The 22,937-nt window shown below is 35.2% G+C and overlaps 1 protein-coding gene across 3 annotated transcripts in view; it reads right to left on the reverse strand.

The window, feature by feature from the left end:
• Positions 1-703: 703 nt before the first annotated feature.
• Positions 704-22,937, reverse strand: part of CWF19L2 (CWF19 like cell cycle control factor 2) — a 125,526-nt gene continuing 103,292 nt past the window's right edge. For 2 of the 3 annotated variants that reach the window (XM_004052071.4, XM_019037689.3), the window contains exons 15-18: positions 10,886-11,041; positions 9,211-9,291; positions 4,265-4,366; positions 704-1,399 (exon numbers count right to left, since the gene is read on the reverse strand). In XM_004052071.4, coding sequence (XP_004052119.4) covers positions 1,256-1,399; positions 4,265-4,366; positions 9,211-9,291; positions 10,886-11,041 — 483 coding nt within the window. In that variant the 3' untranslated portion in view covers positions 704-1,255. Of the gene's footprint in view, positions 1,400-4,264; positions 4,367-9,210; positions 9,292-10,885; positions 11,042-19,839; positions 19,917-22,937 lie in introns of those variants that run through there. The other variant, XR_010129192.1, reaches the window with a different exon arrangement.

A 22,937-nucleotide genomic window follows, 5' to 3' on the forward strand; every position in this document is an offset into this window, starting at 1 on the left:
CAAAACTGCACGTTCTGCACATGTACTCCAGAACTTAAAATATAATTTAAAAAAGAGAAAAAACAATGTGTAGAGTTATAAGTTACAGTGGAGTACACCTCACACTGAATCTAGGTATCCAACATTTCATACAAAAAGGTTCAGCTTCCAAAAAGCCAATAGCTGAAAAAAAAGTTACTACAACAATAATTTCCATTAAAAAAAAGAAAAGTAGCACTCAAAACATAAAAACCCTATACTTACAAAATATGACTATGGTGTGAGTTGAGAACAAATAAAAATTACGTTCCTTGGATCAAGTAAGGGACAACAGAATGTCCCATACTCTCATCCAGGCATGGTGGCTCACACCTGCAATCCCAGCACTTTGGGAAGCTGAAACAGGAGGATAGCTTGAGACTAGGAGTTCAAGGCTACAGTGAACTATGATTGGGCCACTGCACTCCAGCCTGGGTGACAAAGCCAGACTCTGTCTTAATAAATAAAAACAAAACAAAAAGATAAATAAATAAAAACTCTCATTACTTAAGATTTTACGACAATCAGTACAACTCAAAACCAATGATTTGGCTATAAATTTTAACTTTCATGCAAACCCCAAACAACCCTAAAATATGTTATTTGGAAGAATTACTTTTAGAACCACCAAAATTCAAAGATACTATTTAAAAATCCAGAAATAAAAACAAATTTGAATCATACAAATTTTCAGTATCATTTAATTCTTTAATACTTTGGGGACATTTCCTTTTCCTTTAACAAAAAGAATAGAAGTGATACTATATACTGCTAGTAGAAAATTAAGAGCTTTTCTATAAAATCCTATGAAATTAAAATTAAATCGTCTTATTTTTAAAAATGCAAAAGAAGCCAGACAATAGACTTAACAACCATGAAGCAGACCCACTTCCCTCTGAACCAAGGATTTCCTATGCTTTCTAGATATCCCTTCAGAAAAGGCCTTCTCTAAATTAACTGAACAATTCAGAATACCAAAAAGTAGGTAGAGAGCAGGAATGTGAGCAGATCATCGAATATATGTTTTTACTCCATGGTGACTAAAATGAAGTCCATAGATAGGAGCAGGTGAAGAAGAAAACAACACAATCTCCTGATGTACAGTTGTCACTGAGCCAGAGCAGTCTGCTGCTGTGACTCTCTCTGCCTGTGACCTGAGGGTCAGTTGCTTCATTAGATGCAATGGAAATAAAACTGAATGGGATCTGAAGAAAAATTTTAAAATGGAAGGTACACCTCAACAGTTTTTACTTTTGGTGAAGTCATACGGTTTCCACCACTGAGCAAACTGCAGTGCTTTTTTCCTCTGATCCTCAAAGCTTTCTCGGATGCCTTTCCTCCAAAGTCTTGGTTCTATATCCAGCATCCCACCTATGATTTCCTTTTAAAGAAAGAGAAAAGCACAAACACAAGCATGTATAAATAATGAAAACAGAAATGAAACTATTTCTGTTTATTCTGCTATAAAATATAACAAGTAGTTCTCCATGACAATGTTCAAGCATAAATACTAGTTGAAGTTAAAAAAATATGTTTTCAGTTAATTCTAACTAGGCAAACCATGTGATGCTAAGAGTCCAAGTTAGCTGCATCTCCTATCAAGCAATTTGTCCATTTTGTTGCTTATTAGCACATCTACTAGATGGTAACAAAGGGGAGGGAAAACAAGTGAAATTTAATTAATATGATCTCTATTAGAGGTTCCCGTAAACAATTTTGCAAAGATGTTAATCAACTTCTAGCAATTATTAACTTTATTGCTCAACTGCAGTTGAATCCCAAGCTAATGTTCTCTCTCTGCTACCAAGTATATTTATAAATTAGTTTCTTCCACTATTAGCAGAAATCTTTTTTCAGGAAACAAAATCCTATTGTAATACTAGTTTAAGTAAACCTACTGATAGAATCAAAAATTATATATCACTTTCATTTAAAAAATCACATTCTCAAGTCCCATAATAAATGGCTTTTTGGTTATCTGCTTATTATTCTTGATTTCCTTCATGATCCTCTTCCTGTGCTGTTAGCTATAGAAATAAATCAAATTTAGGCATGTGAGTATCCATGAACAGAAAGACATGGGGGAGCCTCCTAATGCTTAAATGCTTAGAGGGAGGGCAGTATGGTAACAAAGCAAAAAACAAAAAACAAAACAACAACAACAACAAAAAACAGACTAAGGATCAAATTCTGCATAGTCGGTCTAGCTCCACTGGACTGTGTGGTGAGATCCTGCACAAACCACATAATCTTTCAGATGCAGGTTCTTCATCTTACTTAGGGACCTACTATGCAGAAGCAAATGCCGTATGTTGTAGGGGATACAGAGATTGTGAAGTGAAGACACACAGTTGTCTTCAGACAGAATAGAATCTGGAGCTGTGGTGGGAGGAATAATAATCCAGCTATGCAGCAGACTGTCTCATAAAGTAGAAGGTAAGTGCCAAAGCAGACCATTTGCAGAGACTCAAAAAAAAAAAAAAAAACAATCTATTTGTTGGACAGACCAGGAGATGCTTCATGGAAAAGGGAATCTCCTGTCATCAGGGAAGGGAAATAAAGGGGTCAACAGAGATAGCAGAAAAGAGAAATAGGGCAAATTGAGATTTAGTTCAAGAGTTTCTCAGCATTGGTCCAAATAAGCAATGTAGTTTAAGAAAGCCTAGCTTATAAAAGTTTACCTAAAATTGTCTATAAAATACCAAGTTTTGTCTTACATCTACCATATAAGCTTGACTCTTGTTCTGTTATCAAAGCAGCTATTAATGGAAAGACTATCCCCATAATCTCTTCTTGCTCTCTGAACAACTGCTTCAGCAGCAGACTGCAGGGAGATCTTGAGCCCACAGGCTATTTCTTAAAAAGCAAATTTTGAGGAAAATGGCTCAGTGACGCAATGCTGACAGAGAAAATTTACTTTTAACTCCAAAACTGTATCATATAAACCAGAATGCATGAATAATATGTGAAGAAAGGGCAATCTCCCAGTTTAATATATACAACTTGTAAAAAATGGATATCTTACTTCCTTTTTTCTAGGACCAAATTTTTGTTTTTTTTGTTTTGTTTTTCTGTTTTTGTTTTTAATAAATCCAGCCATAGAGCTTTTGGTTATAAAGCTCTACTGTATAACAACAGGATTTTTCAGAACAGTGAAAACACATTTCTTTCTAGTTAAAAAAAATTCTGAACACTTCTCAAACTTGTTTCTGTAATATGTTATAACAGTTCAAAGATGCATGTTACTTTGTTACGCTGGTTAACCCACTAAGGACAAGAGCATTAAAAAGTTTTGAATCAAATCTCTGGAGTTGAGATTCCTCTTCAGATATTTCTACTCATTGCAGATGTTCCTCTGCAGGAGATGAAAGTGGGGAGCAGGGTGGAGAATAGGGAATCCCAAGCAGAGTTCACCAAGGCCCCTCTTTTTCAGAGGGCCTGGCTACATAGGGATAAATATGAATGGAAAGGCCTGATCTACACTAGATTAAAGGCTCACTTCTAGAGTAATCATTGCCCAGACTACTTTTGACTGTTTCAGTTGCTGCATTAATTTTATTCCAGTTCCTGACACTATTCTGTAGACTTTAATTTAAAGATTATACCCCACAGAATATAAGAAGGCAATCTGTGGTAGTGAATCAAAAGATCTGTATGCTAATATCTGCCCAGAAACTATCAGCGTAAAATGAGTCATGCGTTCTTCTTGGCTACGCCTTGCTTAATTATAAATGAAGATGAGAAAATTGGTTCTCTAGTTCAACCATGACTATATGTACTCCTAGTTCTACCACTTATTAGCGCATTACCCTGGGCAAGTTACCTCATCTCTCTGTAGCTCAGTTTCTTCATCTGTAAAGTGAAATTTATAATAATATCCACACAATAGGATTATTGTGAGCATTAAATGAATGCTTAGAACAGTAGCTGGTACACTGTAAGCCCTTAATAAGTTTTAACAATTATCATCATTCTCAACACAAGCCTGGCTTCCTCCAAAAACAACCATTATAGTAATTATTGACACCGTCACGAAATGTTTAGTTCCAAAGTAACATTCCTGGCTCTGTTATATACATTCTGGGATATTTTTATTAATAGTTGCTAGGTATTCCCTCTCTAAAAACTGGGTGGAGCAGTACTCACCAATTTCTTTGTATACTGTGCCCAAAGTTTTTATCTCCTTTCAAAAGAAAAATGTTACCAAATTGCTAACTCTGGGATTTTATCAAATTTGTGAGCCTACCTTTCCAAAGTAATGAGAGAATTTGTGCTGATCTTCAATGACATGGGCAAACCCTCCGTGAAGGCCAAAATCCACAGAGAAGTAAGGTAACCCTCTGGGTACCTAAATAAACAGACAAATCACAAATGGAATACAGTATGAAACCAGAAAGTTATGTTTAATCCCTCCCCTCTTCTCTGGAAGGACAGTAATCTTAAGCATTCCTCAAGACAAATGTACAAAATGAATTTCCAGTTCTAGAGATATTTAAACAATGACCTAACTTTCTGAGTAAAATATCTCATTTTGGTAGCCTTTCAGCCAGATAGTTCATCATTATCTATGAATTATAATCAAAACCAACTATTTTGCTGTCCTTGGGGAAAACCAATGGGGGAAATTATACTTTTTAAAAACACAAATGCAAAGAATAATTTCCCTTAGACTACACAAATAGAGAATAAGTATATGCCTTCTTGTATTCTATTCACAATGGAGAACAGCAAGAGGGACCTGGCACATACTTAGAGCTCTCCTTGAATCTTTACAGTTATATATTTATCAAAGATAAATTATACAAAAACAATCATAATTTTTTACAAGCTGGTGAAGTGGATACAGCAACACTTAGTTTACCAGCCTTATTTCAAAATATCTCCAGGATTGAATCCCTACTATCTTTTTCTCTCCCTTCCTTACTCCTTCCTTCCCTCCCTCTCTCTTTCTCTCTCTACACACACCCCCCCACCCCCCCCACCCCCCCCCCCCACACACACATTTTAAACTATTTCATGACTAGGAAAAGCCACAAATTCTTGTTTTCTCTATCAATTAAGTAGATTTTGTGTCCTTGCAAGTATTGCTTCAAAGCCCAAACTTTGCCACTAGAAATTATCCAAGTGGGTCAATTTATAGCAACATTTCTCCTCTCTAATTCCCTCATATAGTCTGTACTTACTTATTTGGGCACTGAATCACATGGTCCTACTTAACCATACAAATTGTGTATTGTGTCCTTTTTAAAAAGGCACAATGTAGAAGGGCACAGTATGGTATAGTGGAGAGTGGTCGCCTTGAAATATTATAAGGCAACTAAAATTAGGGCTTATAAAAAGTTTTTCATGTTATTTAAAAAGCACACGTAAAAATCTGTTCACGAAATAGTATATAACATTAAATATGGAGAAATGGGATACCATTTGTGGCTTTAATTTTTCTATATTTCCACATTTTTAAATATAATAATCATGTTATGACCTTGACTATTAGGAAAAAAACAAAGTAAAAGAGACAGACAAGGCTCCAATTGCAACTCTGATTCTTATAAGTGTGTTACCTCAGACAAGTTAATTAACATCTCTGAGTCTCATGAGAAACATGAAGAAATGCCCTAGTCCTCAATTCGCCATGAATATACTGCCTTAGGTGACAAAAGGGACTTTGCAGATATTATTAAGGATCTTGAAATGAGGGGATTTTCCTGGGTTATCCAGATAGGCCCAATGTAATAATAAGGACACTAATAAGAGAGATAGGAAGGTCAGAGTCAGAGAAAGATGGAAGATACTACACTCTTGGCTTTGAAGATGAAGGAAGGGGCCATAAGCCATGAATGCAGGTGGCTTCTAACAGCTAGAAAAGGCAAAGGAATGGATTCTTTCTAGGGCCTCCAGAAGGAATGCAGGCCTGCTGACACCTTGATTTTAGCCAAAAGAAACCCACTTTGTACTTAACGATCACCAGATTTTTGAAATAAATCTATGGCGTTTTAGGCCAATATGTTTGTGGTAATTTCTTACAGCAGCAATAGGAAACCAATATACATGCCAAGGCTCAACAACCTATGCCATATTTGCCAAGATGGCACAATGAACACACTACTACTTTCACACAAAGGCAACTGCTGTCACAAGCTTCTCTATTCTCTCCCTGCAGGCTGCAAAAAGTGTACAACCCGCTGCTTGCTAGAAGAGTTGTTAGCAGGCATTGCAAAGGCTCTAGTATCAAAGTATATGTACATTTAGCACTTCCTTTTTTCTGCACTGGCCAGTCAGAGGAAATGCATTTGGAACTCTGGCACCACTCTTTAAAGGCACTGACAGAATTAAAGCAAAACTTTTTATTTATGGTAGAAAAATAGACGTATTTGGATTTTTCATTTTTATTCCAGATGTTACTCCTGACTTTTTATAAGTATCCTTGAGTTTGAAGGCCTCTGGTAAACCCACATTTTCGTGAGAACTGCTTTCCTTAGTTTAGAACATCAATTTCTAAGTGTTGGATGTTTTTTCAATTGCTATAGTTATCACAAAATTAAACTGAAAATACCATTTTTTAAAGTTCAGAAAGAATTCTCATGCAATCTCACTAAAACAGCCTTGTGAAAAATGACTGCTTTTCTCGACAGTTACTTATTATCATGCAATTCCTCTGCATTGAACACTCAGATCTGTTTTTCCTGTTTATTTCCATGAACCTCACACTACACCGAAAAGAAAGCAAATGGGCCAAAGAAAATGAACAAAATGGGCAGATAAAGAGAAGCTTACCTTCATACAGCAAAGAAAAACATAAATTTGTAAAAATCAGAATGGATTACATATACGTGAATCTCTATTATAAGCCAAGAATTTACACAGTGAAAAAAAAAAACCACCCCACCCTGAAGGATGCAGGCAAAATATTTCATGAAATTATTAAGGACATAAAGTTTTTAAAAGAAGTATAATAAGGTTCTTTCAGAAGTAATAATAATGTTAAAATAACTCAGTATTGTTCATTTCATGTTCAAAAATACTTTTATTAATTTTTGAAAAGATAATGGAAAGTTTATTAACCAAAAAGTGACCTCCTTTGGAATTATTCTTATACTTATGTACTCTTCTCATTCTTACTTCCATCCACATAATTATAAAATCTTAAAGCTAAAAGGGGCTGGGTGCAGTGGCTCACACCTGTATTCCCAGCACTTTGGGAGGCGGAGGCGGGCAGATCACGAGGTCAGGAGTTCGAGACCAGCCTGACCAACATGGTGAAACCCCGTCTCCACAAAATACAGAAATTATCCTGGCGTGGTGGTGCGCTCCTGTACTCCCAGCTACTCAAGAGGCAGAGGCAGGAGAATCACTTGAACCTCAGAGGTGGAGTGATTGTCACTGGGCGACAGAGCTAGACTCTGTCTAAAAAAAAAAAAGGTAAAAGGGATCTCAAGAGGTCATCTGGCTCATCCTTCATTGACTGTAACCCTCAGCTAGTCTCAGATACAATACTATGTGATGCCTTAATAAAGGCAATTGCTGCTATCTTTGAAATTCTTTAAAACTGAATATACAACTGCCATTTTTACAATATCTGTGTTTCTTATGTTTCATAATGTTAAGTTAAAATATTAAGACCTCCTGGCTACTTAATTCAGGTACTCAAGAAGCTTTTAAAAAAGAAACAAATAATAAGACACTAGATAGTTCACCAGTAAGAAAATGTATACACAGTATAGAAAATGGGGACTAATAAATCAAATTTTTTTCTCCTTTGAAATATTTTCAACTGTCATTAAAACTATGTTGTGAAAGAATACTTAACAGCATGAGAAATTATAACATGAGACGTGAAAAATGTAGCACAAAAGATGTATGTACATTAAATGCCTTTTTCTATAGGCACATAAAGGAGAGAAGTAAACAGTATATTTAGAGTTGTTGTTTTGTTCTACTTTGTTTTTTAATATGTTGTCTGGCCCAATTCACCAGCAGAGAAGAGAAAATGATTGTAGATAATGTTTTACCTCTAAAATAAAACTATGTATCTTGAATAATGTAATAAAATGGAATCTTTTGACTGGAATATAGTAAGTGTAATAAGGAATCCTATTAGTTACGTGACATGTAACAGGAGTCTGGCTTTCCAAAAGAAGAAATGGGGGAGAAGTAGTCCAGTGACACCTACTAGAATAGGGACTGGCAAACTTTTTCCGAAAAGGACCACATAATAAAATATTTTAGGCTTCACAGGTCATACGTTCTCTGTAGGGACTACTCAAATCTGCCCTTGTACCATGAAAGCAGCCATAAGCAATATCTAAGCAAATGAGTGTGGCTGTGTTCCAATAAAAGTGCATTTACACAAACAGGCAGAAGACTGGGTTTAGCATGCAGGGCTTGAGTTGCCAACCCCAGCACTAGACTATAATCTCCATCAAGTCTGGAATCTTTCTGTTTTGTTCCACTGTGTACCAAAAGCATCTTGAACAATGCCTGGTAAATATCAGGCACACAATAAATATTTGTAGAATAAACTACTTTTTGAATAGAAAAACAAAAACGAACCACACTTCTATTAAATCTCTATTCCATTCCATTTAATTTGTATTTCTAGAAAAGAGAAAAAATCATTACCAGACGTGCTCAAGTGTAACCTGTACATAAAAGCTGATCTACAAATAAAGATTAAACTATGAGGTATGATAAGGCAAGTCTCCAAAAGAACCCACAATCTAACTCAACTACTATTTTATAGTTTTATAGGAACATAATAGTGAACCTTTGTATAAGAAAAAGAAAATGAGTTCCAAATTCAAAATGGAACATCTAGGAAAATTTTTCTCTCAGTATAATTGCAGAACAATATATTTCAAGAAGGCCCTTCTCACCATTTGTCCCACAGGGGCTGAGAAGCTCACCACAGCAGTTCTCACAGCAGACTCTAATAGCTGCCACAGCCAATTATAGGGACTACAGTGGCAGAAGGCCAAAGGTCAGGAAGAAACATTCATGTGAACAAATAAAAACCCTCTACAAACAAATAAGCATTTTCTAGACCAGGTAGGATAAAAATAACTTCATTTGTCGAACTAGTAATTTTGCCTTCAGTCACTCAACCAAATGGTCCCTTTGTCAACTAAGACATGGAAATTAATAAAGATCCTGAGCACTAGGGTAATTTCTTTTACCAGGAAAAAACATACTTACAGACTTTCTGATATCTTTTGAAGAGAGATCTATCAACCTCTTGTTCATGGACCACTCTTCATCAGATTCCATTATGGCTTTCTAAGAAATACCCATTTGTTAAGTGAAAAAAAAACATGTAAGTAAATAAAAAGAAACAGCTTATAACAAGTAATATAGCAAATTAATTATGGGGTATATTATACACAGTAGGCCATTAGTCTGAACTCATTAAGGCTTTTAGTTATTTAAAATAAGAACTTCTTAAATTTTTGAAATCCTACCATTAGCCAAAGATAATATTCTTTTACTCATTCTTAACTGTTATACTAACTTGAGCTCAACTTTACATGGCAATCCTTAATAAGACCAATCAATTTAATATGAAACATAATTTGTGATCATAAAGTTTCATTTATAGCACTGCATTCATAGAGATTACTAAATAAATTCATTTAGTTTTACTGCTCTTCTTCCAAAAGGCAACAGAGTAATTTACATGTTTTCTGGCAACCAAGGACTTGAACTATTTCTGCTCATATAATGAAGAAGTAAAAATACAGGAAAAAAAATGTGCTCTAGAAAATAAAGCCTATTTTTTAAAAGTCCAGGAAGCATAAGTCTATTTCAAGCAGATAGCAACTTAACTTTGATTGCATGCAACTCAATGCTTTTATTTACCCCTCACACATTTTGTTTTTGATGTCAGAATTTATATAACTATAATTTGTCAATTTGTAATTTAAAAAATAAGAATTTTTTAAAATGCAGGGAGAAAATACATAGAAATGGAGTAAGACTTCCTATGCTAAGCAATGTAACTACTATTTATGGTAAAGAAATATTTAAAAGAAAGAAAAGCCAGAGTGATAAATATAAAATAACCTCATGTTTTCACAGTATTGTTATTAATGAAGCAAATTTTAAAGATAAAATAACGTTCAAATAAGTTCTATTTAAATAGAACAGATACAGTGCTATTACCTATTTAAAAGGCACCAGTTGCTTGGCTTGACACTGTAATATAGCACATTCAATATAAAAGCATCTTCAATGATCACATAAAAGGTTTAGTGTAGGCCAGGTGCAGTGGCTCACGCCTATAATTCCAGCACTTTCGGAGGCTGAGGCGGGCAGATCACGAGGTCAAGAGATCGAGACCATCCTGGCCAACACGGTGAAACCCCATCTCTACTAAAAATACAAAAAATTAGCTGGGCGTAGTGGTGCGTGCCTGTAGTCCCAACTACTCAGGAGGCTGAGGCAGGAGAATTGCTTGAACCCAGGAGGCAGAAGTTGCAGCGAGCCAAGATCAGGCTCTGTCGCCCAGGCTGGAGTGCAGTGGTGCCATCACAGCTTACTGCAACCTCCGCCTCCTGGGTTGAAGTGATTCTCCTGCCTCAGCCTCCTGAGTAGCTGGGACTACAGGTGCCCACCACCATGCCCAGTTAATTTTTGTATTTTTAGTGAAGATGGGGTTTTATCATGTTGGCCAGGCTGGTCTTGAACTCCTGACCTCAGGTGATCTCCCCACCTTGGCCTTCCAAGTGAGGCACTGTGCCCGGCCTATTTCATTTCTTTATATAAATTTTGATGTAAGTATATAGGAGAAAAATATGTTAATAAAGACAACAATATTTGTAAAATAGCACTATAGCAAAAAATAAGTGTATATGCAAAGACTACTTATAAATACCTTAAAATAGATGGGAGCCATGTCACCCACTTCCTTGGGAAGAGGAATACATTCATAAACCATGTGATACTGTTTCTTCATGCTCATATTAGTTTCCAAAAAAATGCAGTCTAATCCTTTATCTTCAAACATATTTACCAATGATTTTCTGAACATCTAAAAAAAAAAAGAACTAGGTAAAGAAAACACTTAAAGGAGATTCAAAATCAAGCATTTTCAAGATATTTGAAATATGAAAACTTTAATAAAAAAGTACAAATCCCTTTAAAATGAAAAATAAATAAAATAAATAGTAATATCTGAACTCTGCAATGTTATAGTTACTTTACTTTCTAAATCTACTATATAATTTCATATATTTAAGCAAGACTTTTAAAAAAACTGAAACCCACTATGTATATATTAGAAATAGTTTCAGTAAAATGAGAGAAAGAAGTGATAAAAATCAAATTTAGGTGGTAAAACATGCAGAACTGACAGAACAATCATAGGAAAATATCCATAAGCCAAAAGAGATACTCTGAGCAGATGGGCATCCTTAAACTCAGAAATACATGAGAATTCACTTCCAATTGTTTTCCTATGCTCACAGCATCTGCATTTGTTGGTTCCCTATGTCTGCTGACCCATCACTAATAACCTTGTATATTCAGGTAGTCCTCTATTTTCACATATAATGCAGTCCTATAAAGCATATGAAAGCCAAATACACTAAAGTTGAAAAGTAATAGGGTTTTCTCTTCCCAAGGAACTAAGTATTATTATACAACTATACACACACATATAATCAGTTGTGGGGGTGTGTGTTGTGTGTGTGTGTGTGTGTGTGTGTGTGTGTGTGTGTGTGTGTATTTCACACTCCTAGGCCTAAAGGGCAGCTGTTTGTAGAGGGTGACTGAATGGAGCTGAGTGGTCCAGGATGTCTGCATGCACTCACATGACACCCCCTGTAGTACAGGATGGAGCTAGGGATCGAAAGAAAGGGGAGCAGGCTGAAGGCTGGATGCCAGAGCCCAGCTCCGTCCACATCACCATGTCTTACTGTGAACCCCCCAAGCTGTCTAAGAATTCTGGATGAGCGCGGTGGCTCATGCCTGTAATCCCAGCACTTTGGGAGGCCGAGGTGGGTAGGTCACCTGAGATCAGGAGTTCAAGATCAAGTTGTCTAAGAATTTTAAACTAAAGTTGGCCTTGTAAGAGTTTATGAAAGTATATTTAAGTAGGAAGATAAAATGTATTTTATTTAGATTTGTCAGCTTGATTTATAACTTTTTAATATTTTATTTAAACATTTTGTTTTGAGGTAATTACAGATCACATGTAGTTATAAGAAATAATACAGAGAGATCCCATGTACGCTTTACTCAGTTTCCCCAAAGGTAACATCTTATAAAACTATACTATAATATCACAACCAGGATATTGACATTGATATAGTCAACACTGAGAGCAATTCCAACACTGTCCATAAAGATCTTTTGTTACCCTTTTACTTTCTCTTCTCCTTTTATTTTTAGAGATGTGGTTATGCTATGTTGCCCAGGCTGAAGTACCAGTGGCTATTCACAGGTGTGATCATAGCACACTACAACCTCTTCGTACTCAGGCTCAAGCAGTCCTCCCCCATTAGCCACCTGAGTAGCTGGGACTAAAGGCGCACACCACCATGGCCAGCTCCTGTTACCCTTTTACAGTCACAGTCATTCCACACCCTACCCAGTCCTCATTCCCCCTTCTTCTGCCTTCACCCTTAATGTGTTCCTGATTTCTTTAATTCTGACATTTCAAGAATGTTACATAAATAGAACCATGTAATCTTTTGAGGTAGGCTTTTTTCTTTTTTTTTCTTCAACTGTTACTTTAAGTTCTAGGATACATGTGCAGGATGTGCATGTTTGTTACATAGGTAAACGTGTGCCATGGTAGTTTGCTGCACAGATCATCCCGTTACCTAGGTATTAAACTTAGCAACCATCAGCTATTCTTCCTGATGCTATCCCTCCTCCCACCTCCCACCCACGGACAGGCTCCAGTGTGTGTTGTTCCCCACCACCATGTGTCCAGGTGTTCTCATCATTTAGCTCCCATTTATAAGAAAGACCATGTGGTGTGTGGTTTTCTGTTCTGGCATTAGCTTGCTAAGGATAATGGCTTCCAACTCCATCCATGTCCCTGCAAAGGACATGATCTCATTCCTTTTTATGGCTGCATAGTATTCCATGGTGTATATGTACCACATTTTTTTATCCAGTCTATCATTGATGGGCATTTAAGTTGATTCCATGTGTTTGCTATTGTGAATAGCGCTGCAATGAACATATGTGTGCATGTATCTTTAAAACAGAATGAATTATATTCCTTTGGGTATATACCCAGTAATGGAATTGCTGGGTCAAATGGTATGCCTCTAGGTCTTTGAGGAATTGCCACACTGTTTTCCACAATGGTTGAACAAATTTACACTCCCACAAACAGTGTATAAGTGTTCCTTTTTCTCTACAACCTCACCAGCATCTGTTGTTTTTTGACTTTTTAATAGTAGCCATTAGGCTTTTTTCAATCAGCGTATTCTCTGGAGATCCACCCAGGTTGTTTCATGCATCAACAATTCATTCTTTTTCATTGTTGAGAGTATTCCTGATATGGATGTGCCCAGTATGTTTAACCATACACCTTTACAGAATATCTGGGGTGTTTCCAGTTTTTAACTATTACAAATAAAGCTGCTATGAACATTTGTGCACACGTTTTTGGGGAAATATAACTCCATTTCTCTGGAATAAATGCCAAGAAGTGCAAGAGTTGAGTCCTATGATAGTTGCATATTTCATATTTTTAAAAACTGCCAAACTGTTTTCCAAAGTGGTCATACTATTTTACATTTCTACCAATAACAGAAGAGCAATTCTGTTTCTCCATATCCTGGCCAGCATCTAGGGTTGTCAATGTGTTTTATTTGACATTTTGATAGGTCTAATTTATCATTGTGATTTTAATTTGCATTTTCCTAAGGGCCAATGATATTAAATATCATTTTTATATGCTTATTTACCATCTATTAATATAGATCCTCTTCAGCAAAATGTTTCTTCATGTCATTTATCCCTTTTTTTTTTTTTTTGAGATGGAGTCTCGCTCTGTCACCTAGGCTAGAGTGCAGTGGTGCGATCTCAACTCCCTGCAGACTCTACCTCCCAGGTTCAGGTGATTCTCCCACCTTGGCCCCCCCCAATAGTTGGGATTACAGGCGTGCACTACCACGCCTGGCTAATTTTTGTATTTTTAGTAGAGTCAAGGTTTCGCCATGTTGGCCAGGCTGGTCTCAAACTGCTGACCTGAGGTGATCCACCCGCCTCAGCCTCCCAAAGTCCTGAGATTACAGGTGTGAGGCACTGCGCTCAGCCAATTTTCTAACTGGATTGTTTTTACTATTTTGACATTCTAAATATAAAAATATTCTTTATATATTCTAGATACAAATCCATTGCCAGGTATGTGGTTTGCAAATATTTTCTCCTAGTTTATAATTTGTCTTTTCATCTTCATATCAGAGTATTTTGCAGAACAAAAGTTTTTAATTTGACAAAGCTCAATTTATCAATTTTTGTTTCCATGGATTATACTTTTGGTGTCAAGTCAAAGAACTCTGTGTACCCAAGATCTTGACAATTTTATCTTGTTTTTCTCCCAAAAGTTTTATAGTTTTGTACCTTACATTGGAGTGCTGTGCTCCACTTTACAATGGAGGGCTGTGTTCTGTTTTGAGTTAATATTTATATAAGGTATGAGGTTTAAGCTGATATTCAAGTTTTTTGCTATGCATGTCCAATTGCTTCAGCACCATTCACTGAAAAGGCTATCCCTTTTCCACTGAATTGCTTTTGCACCTTTGTCAAATTCAGTTGAGAATATTTGGTTGTGTCTATTTCTGGGTTGTCTATTTGGTTTAATTATATGTCTATCCCTCCACCAATATCACATAGTCTTGATTACTGTAGATATGTAATAATCTTGCTTATTATACATCTCCAGTAATCAGGTAAGGCTGATTCTTGCAACTGTATTCTTCTTGTTCAAAATTATTCTCACTATTTTGGTTCCTTTGCCTTTCCATATAAAGTTTAGAATAATTCTATCTATACCTACAAAAAAATCTTGCTGGGATTTTGATAAAAATTGTGTTAAACTAGTATATTAATTTGAGGAAGACTGTCATCTTTACTATGTTGACTCTCCTAATCCATAAACATGGTATATCTACATTTATTTTATTTTTGAAATTTCTCTTATCAGTGTTTTGTAGTTTTTAGCATATAAAATATGGACACATTTTGTTAGATTTGTACCTTCGTCCATCCTCAGTATTTGTGGATTCCATATTTACAAATTTGTCTTCCAAATCAATTCTCATGGCATTTTTGAGATCTTTTACAGACAACTGCAGAGTGGTGAAAAAGCTGAGTCATCCGACATACACCTTCCCAACCAAAGTTGAACAAAGCAATGGTCTGCCCTGTTTCAGTTCTCAATGTAAACAAGTGTGCTTTTCAGGGTCTATTTAGTGCCACATTTCCACATATTTGTGCTTTTTGTTTTTGATTTCTCTGTTCAAACTGGACCCTAAGCACATTACTGAAGTGCCATGTGGTGTTCCTTAGCACAACACTGTGATGTGATGTGCCTTATGGAGAGAATAAACTTTAGATAAGCTTCCTTCAGGCAGTCTTTAATCTTTGATTCTGAGAGTTTTTATCATAAATGAGTAGGAATTTCATCAAATGCTTTTTCTTCATTGATTTATATGAACATGGTGGATTATAATGATTTATTTTCTAATATTGAACCAGTCTTGCATACTTGGTATAAGCCCCACTTGGACATAGTGTGTTATTGTTTTTATATATTGCCAAACTCTATTTGCTAATATTTTGTTAATAATTTTTACATTTCTATTCACAAAGTATATTGAGTTGTAGTTATTTTATTTAACCGTCTTGTGGTATGAGGATAACACTAACTTATGGTCTCAGGATAATACAAACTCCCAATATGAATGAACTGGAAAGTGTTCTTTCCTCAAGAGATTATATAAAATTGGTGTCAATTCTTTAAAAGTTTCATAAAATTCTCCAATGAAACCATCTGGGTTTGGAGATTTAATTTTTTAGAAGTTTTACATTATGAAGTCTACTTCCTTATTAGTTAAAAGATTGTTCAAATTGTCTATCTCATATTGAGTGTGTTGTAACAGTTTGCATTTCAAGGAACTGGTCCATTACATCCAGAGTTGTTCATATTATTCCCTTATTATCTTTTTGATGACTGCAAAATCTGTACTAATACTGTTTTATTTCTGATATTGGTAAGTTGTTTTTTCTCATTTTTTTTTCCTTTGTTGGTCTTGCTGGAAGTTTATTAATTTATCTTTTTAAAAACCCCTTTTGTTTCATTGATTTTCTCTATGATTTTTCTGCTTTCAATTTCATTGATTTCTGCTCTTATCTTTATTATTTCTGTCCTTTTGCTTGCTTTGGATGTACTTTGCTCTTCTTTTTCTAGGTTCTTGAGGTGAAGGTTTTTCCTCTTTTCTATAAGTATTTAGTGCTATAAATTTCTCTCTCGGCACTCCCTTAGCTGTGCCTCATAAATCTTAACATGTTGTGATTTCATTGTAATTCAATTAGATTATTATTTCTTAAATTTCTCCTGAAACTTTTTTTAAAGTTGTTGAATAATACACTATTGAAGTGTATTATTTAATTTAACATGTTGTAATTTCGTTGTAATTCAATTAGATTATTATTTCTTAAATTTCTCCTGAAACTTCTTTTTAAAGTTGTTGAATAATACACTATTGAAGTGTATTACTTAATTGAACATGTTGTAATTTCATTGTAATTCAATTAGATTATTATTTCTTAAATTTCTCCTGAAACTTCTTTTTAAAGTTGTTCAATAATAAACTATTGACGTGTATTATTTAATTTCCAAGTATTTGGGAATTTTTCGATTATCTTTCTGTTATTAATTTCTAGTTTGATTCCACTGTGGTCAGAGAATGCACTCTGTATGATTTCAATTGTTTTAAATTTGTTGAGGTTAGTTTTGTGGCAAGATAGAGTCTATGCTCTGAAAAAAAATGCTTTCTAATATTGTTAAGTGGAGTGTTATACAAATATCGATTAAATCCTGCTGACTGATGGTTATAGTAGGCTGACTAATGGCCCCCAAGATATCCAGGTCCTATTCCCAAGAACCTAACAACATTACCATATATGGCATAAGAGACTTTTCAGATATAACTAAGAATCTTGATACAGGAAGATTATCCTGGATTGCCTGGGTATATCTTAAATGTAATTAAAAGTTTCCTTATAAGACGGAGGCAGAGCAAGTTGTGACTAAAGAAGAGGAGAAGGCAATATGATGACAGAAGCAGAGACTGAAATGATGTAGCCACAAGCCAAGAAATGCTGGCAGCCCCTAGAAACTAGAAGAGGTAAGGAATAGGTTCTCTTCCAGAGTCTCCAGAAGGAACCAGTCCAGTAGATACCTTGATTTTAGCCCCATAAGACTCACTTGGAATCTGACCTCCAGAACCATAAGAAAATACACTTCTACAGTTTTAAGGCACCATCTCTGTGGCAATTTGTTACAGCAACAATAGGAGACTAGTGCAATGGTGTTTTTAAGTTCTTTTATATCCTTGATGACTTTCAGTCTGGTTGTTCCACCAGTTGTTAAAATGAGGTGCTGAAGTCTCTAACCATAATTATGAATTTGTCTATTTCTCCTTTCAGTTCATTCAGTTTCTGTTTTACAGATTTTGTGCCTCAGTGTTGGTGTACACACATTTAGGACTGCTATGTCTTCTCGGTGGATTGACCCTTTCATCATTATGTAATGTCCCTCTCTTCTTTGGTAATTTCCTCTGCTCTAACGTCTACTTTATCTGGCATAAATGCTTTCTTTTCATTAATGGCTGCATAATATATATTTTTCCAACCTTTTATATTATTCTACTTGTGGTATTATTACATTTGAAGAGTTCTTGCAGACAGCATATAGTTATGAAATCTCCTCTACCAAACTATCTTTTAACTGATATACTGTTTATTGATATAGTAGAGATATTCTATTTTTATTTTTTTTGTTTTCTGTTTGTTCTTTCTATTGTTTTTCTGGTTCCCTTCTCTTGCCTTCCGATGGTTATTTGAACATTTTTAGAATTCCATTTTGATTTATTTAGTATTTTTCACTCTGTCAATTTGTATAGTTTTTAAAGTGTTTCTAAGAGTTGCTTTAAGGCATTACATATACATACATATATATTTAATCACAGTCTACTGGGGCCATTTTACCAATGCAAATACAATATAGACCCCTCACTTCCCTTTATGTCCATTTACTCTCCCTCAGTTAGAATATAATTGTCTTAAATACTTTCTCCACATACATTTGGAAACACATCAGACACCAGGTGCGGTGGCTCACGCTTGTAATCCCAGCACTTTCGGAGGCTGAGGTAGGCATATCACCTGAGGCCAGGAGTTCAAGACCAGCCTGGCCAACATGGTGAAACCCTGTTTACTAAAAATACAAAAATTAGCTGGGTGTGGTGGTGCATGCCTGTAGTGCCAGCTACTCAGGAAGCTGAGGCACAAGAATCGCTTGAACCCAGGAGGTAGAGGTTGCAGTGAGCCAAAATCATGCCACTGCACTCCAGCCTGGGTAACAGAGTAAGACTTAATCTCAAAAAAAGTTTCTGGGGCTGCCAGCATTTCTTGGCTAGTGGCTGCATCATTTCAGTCTCTGCTTCTGTCTTATACTGGCTTCTCCTCTTCTTTAGTCAAAACTTCTTTCCTCCTTCCTGATTTTCCAGGATTTTTTCTTTTATCATTTCCTTTCTGTTTAAAGAACTTCCTTTAACTATTCTTCTAGGATAGCTCTGCTGATGACAAATTCTCTTTGTTTTCCATTACCTAATAATGTCTTGATTTTCTCCCATATTCCTGAAGGATATTTTCACTAGAAACAGAATTCTTGCTTGACAGTTATTTTCTTTCAGCACTTGAGAAATGTGCTACTTCCTTCTGGTCTCCATGGTTTCTAGTGAGAAATGCGCTGTCATTCAAATTGTACTTTCCTTATAGCACTTGTTGTATTTTCCTAATTGCTTGTTGAAGCATTTTTACGGGGGCTGCTTTAAAATCTTTGTCAGATAATTAGAACATCTCTGTTATCTTGGTGTTGGTATCTATTGATTACCTTTTTCAACCTAGTTGAGATTGTCTTTATAAGTTATTTTCAATTGAAATCTGGATATTTTGAGAATTGAGAGACTGGATCTTATTTAAATTTTCTGTTTTATATGGCTTTTCCTAATACTGCTCCATCAGAAGAAAGGGAGATACTACCTCATTACTGCCATATGGGGATAGAAGTTCAGGTTCCCAACTTGGCCTCTGTTGACACTCAAAAATGGGAGAGGCTACTCATTACTGCTGGGTAGCAGATGGGAGTTCTAGGTTCCCATTAGGCTTCCACTGATACTATCCTGACTGGAAGGAGGAGGCATGGCTCGTGCCTCCTCCCCACATGGTTTCCACTCATCATTACCTTCACATGCCTAGTGTTACTTGCACAAAAAAAACTAAAAAACAGAATGAAATAGGAAAATATACAAATTTGCTATTATGACAGCTTTTCAGATTGTCTCTATTTTGTTACTTGTTACTATGCTTATAAACTCTTATTTATTAAGAAAACTTTATTGTTACTTACTTCAATATCTAGTCCTAGAGTGAGAAGATAACCTTATATACTAGAAAAAAGAAAATCGTTAACAGAGTGGAACTATGTATTTGTAACCCAAACTTTTTCAAAGAAGAAAAGATGTACATAAAAAGCAACAGCAATAACAATAATAAAAGTTTAAATAATCCGAAAATTACCTCACAAACATCCTTACTTCATGTTTGTTCATACTCCCTTTCTGGCTTAATTATTGGATGACTGTTCTAGATTTTATCTGGAGAATAGTGAAGAAGGCAGACTCAAAATGTCATGAATTATAAACAAAAACTGAAAAAATACTAAATTAGTGTTGCAAGAATGGTTCTGTATTATAAAATATATAAACCTCATACTAATAGCTCCAAGGAGGATACACACACATTTAAGTACTTCTCCTCTCTTTCTCTCTCTCTATACACACACATATATAGAATATTTTAATTTACAAATATGAGTTTAATGGAATAATTTGAGTTTGATCAACATCAAGCATGATGTTCTCCATACTCAATAACAAATACGCTATATAAAAATATTCATTTTTTAAAAAGTTATGTAACAACTAAACAATGGGGAAAGTTTTTGTAGTTCCATATCATAAGATAAATCAAAACTGTTTTATATTTAAGAGAGATGCAGAGTTCCCATGTTATGGAGATGACATGAAATTCCCATATTCCTAGTAAGAAAACACTTCATTCTTTGGGTAACCACTACTTTCCACATTTCTAACCTATCATTATTCATCTAATTGCCCATTCCTCATTTAGTCAATGCATCCAGACTACAATTTCCTATAATCAGTTTAAGGAAACTATACTGCACAATGTTGCAGGTCCTTTTGTATCACCACAGTATGAAAAAATCAAGTACATATGAATACATAATTTTGACATTAAAATTAAAGTACTCCTTAAAACTATTAACGCTATATAGGACTGATTTTGGAATATTAATGCTATGATGTAGTCGTTTTTAAAATATAACATGTTTAAATATAAAGTTATCAAGTTATCCCAAGGTAAATGTTATGCAACAGAACAGAACACATTTATCTCTACTCTCTCCACAGAGTAACACCTCAAAAATGAATTTAAACAATTGTTTAAAAGGCAGAAGCTACTTGAACAAAGGAAATGAGAGAAAACACAATGACAAATCAGATCACTCCATAAGATCTGACTTAAATGCTAGAAAGTTGGCTCATACCTTGGGGAGGAGAAAGAAGGTTAGCAGGGATAGCAAAGAGGAAACCCATGCTACACTGCAGAACCTTCAAAAGGCTCAGGAGTTGGCAGCACCAAGTACTTATGGAAGTGGAGGTGAAGGTGTGGCTAAAAACAGATGACTTAGAGGAAAGCCTATTAAAAAAGCAATCAACATGACAGATCCCCTCCTCATCATCAGAACACTACAGGATTCTCCTCTGGAAAAGGTAAAACAAGGTAGCTGGGCTAGAAAACCAGACACAGTTGAGAGTTTACAGTCTGAAAACAGGGGTGTTATCAGAAAGGTTACTTAATGTCCGTACATGTTCAACACTGCCACCTCCAGCCTTCTTCCCCCATTCAGCTCCCAGAACACTGGCAAGTGGGCTTAGATGACAGGAGGTTGAAAGAGTCTTTTTGAAGGTCTGGCTAGCCCCAAGAAAAAGACCTAAAGGTACTAACATTGGCTATTTCCTAATGAAATGGCCCCACATATCACTCCACATTGAAGTTCACTGTATGTAAGCATCAGTGACCCTCCTTTTTCCCCACCTACCAACTTGGGATATTTTTTAAATGGGCTTACAGTGTTTGCCTACAGCATATGTTCAAGAAAATTTGTAAAAATGATAACAATAAATTTAGAGGGAACCAAGTTTCACTATATATTAAACAAAACCAGCAATTTGGATCTTATTTGAAATCTGTGATTACTCAAGTATGCTATGCTAAAACATCTTTGCATTTTCTATTAAATAGGAAGTCTAAAATTACATTTAACTATTACTAGATACTGGTGATTTTTAAAACCACTTGAAAGAAGTGGCTCCTGCATTGCAACATTTGGCAACAACAATTTGTGCTAAGTCAAATCTTTTTTTAATATATCCAATAAAAGAGGTGAATAATCAAAGATACTAGGGTAGAATTAATTTGAGTTGTACATATTTGAAAGTAAAATAACAACAACAACAACAGCAACAGCAAACTGTACTTCTTCAAGCTAGGATTCAAATATTTCATTAGTTCACTAGCCTACAATAATTGATAACTTCTAACAATTATTTTCCTTTCTCACACAAAAGGAGCTACAACACCATTATTTGCATAAAACAATTTGGCTTTTCCTCTCTTTCGCAGTTTTCCATAATACACTTGGCTTCCAAAATCTGCTAAACTATAATGTAAACTATACTAGAAATACACCACATATTTTGGCAGAATTAATGAATTACTTGATCTCTTCATTTCTTACAGCACCTAAAATATTATATTTGTGTACTCAATATCTGTTAAATTGAATAAAAATCTTCATCCACTTAAACTGTTTTCATTAAGCAGCTTGATTTCTTATAGAAATATAAAACATATACACATTGTATTCCTATAATTACTTAAAATATTTTTGGCACTGCATTTTGCTCTAAATTAAATCGGTTTTATATGTATAAATTTTTAAAAGGCTTCCTGGAAATGTTCTAAAATAATTCTAAGAACTGAATTTCCATACTTTCCACTTTAAATTACCTACTGGCACTGGCATCCACTACTAGGAAAACCCAAACTTTCACATCAAAAAGACTTATATTCTTACTTTTGCTTGGTTGCAGATGCAATAAAACAATCTACCCTTTAAACTTTGACAGCAAAAACTTTAAAATTACAAGGTATACAACACTAAATTTCATTAAATGCCATCAAAACATCTCTTCTTTTGACATACTTATCAGCATGCTGCAAAGACTAGTCGTCTCTTGTGCAGCGCTAACTTACAATTTTCACATTTTCTAATTAAGGCTCCCTGTAGCCCTTATTCAGTTGTCTGGCATTAAAAAAATAAAGAGTTTTCTTCCTTTCTTTCCTGGTCATTATTAGGTCTTGAAATAACTCAGCAACAATTTCACCCATGTTGTGCCTTTCACTCTCTTAAAGCATTAGCCACAAAAACAAATCCCTGAATCCAAAAGCTGGGCCAGATTATGAAGGAAAAAGAGCAGAAATTAAAACTAGTAACAAAATCACCACAAAAACACAGCAGCAGAGAAGAC

This window comes from Gorilla gorilla, chromosome 9 (assembly GCF_029281585.2).
Source record: "Gorilla gorilla gorilla isolate KB3781 chromosome 9, NHGRI_mGorGor1-v2.1_pri, whole genome shotgun sequence".
NCBI classification, from domain to species: Eukaryota; Metazoa; Chordata; class Mammalia; order Primates; family Hominidae; genus Gorilla; species Gorilla gorilla.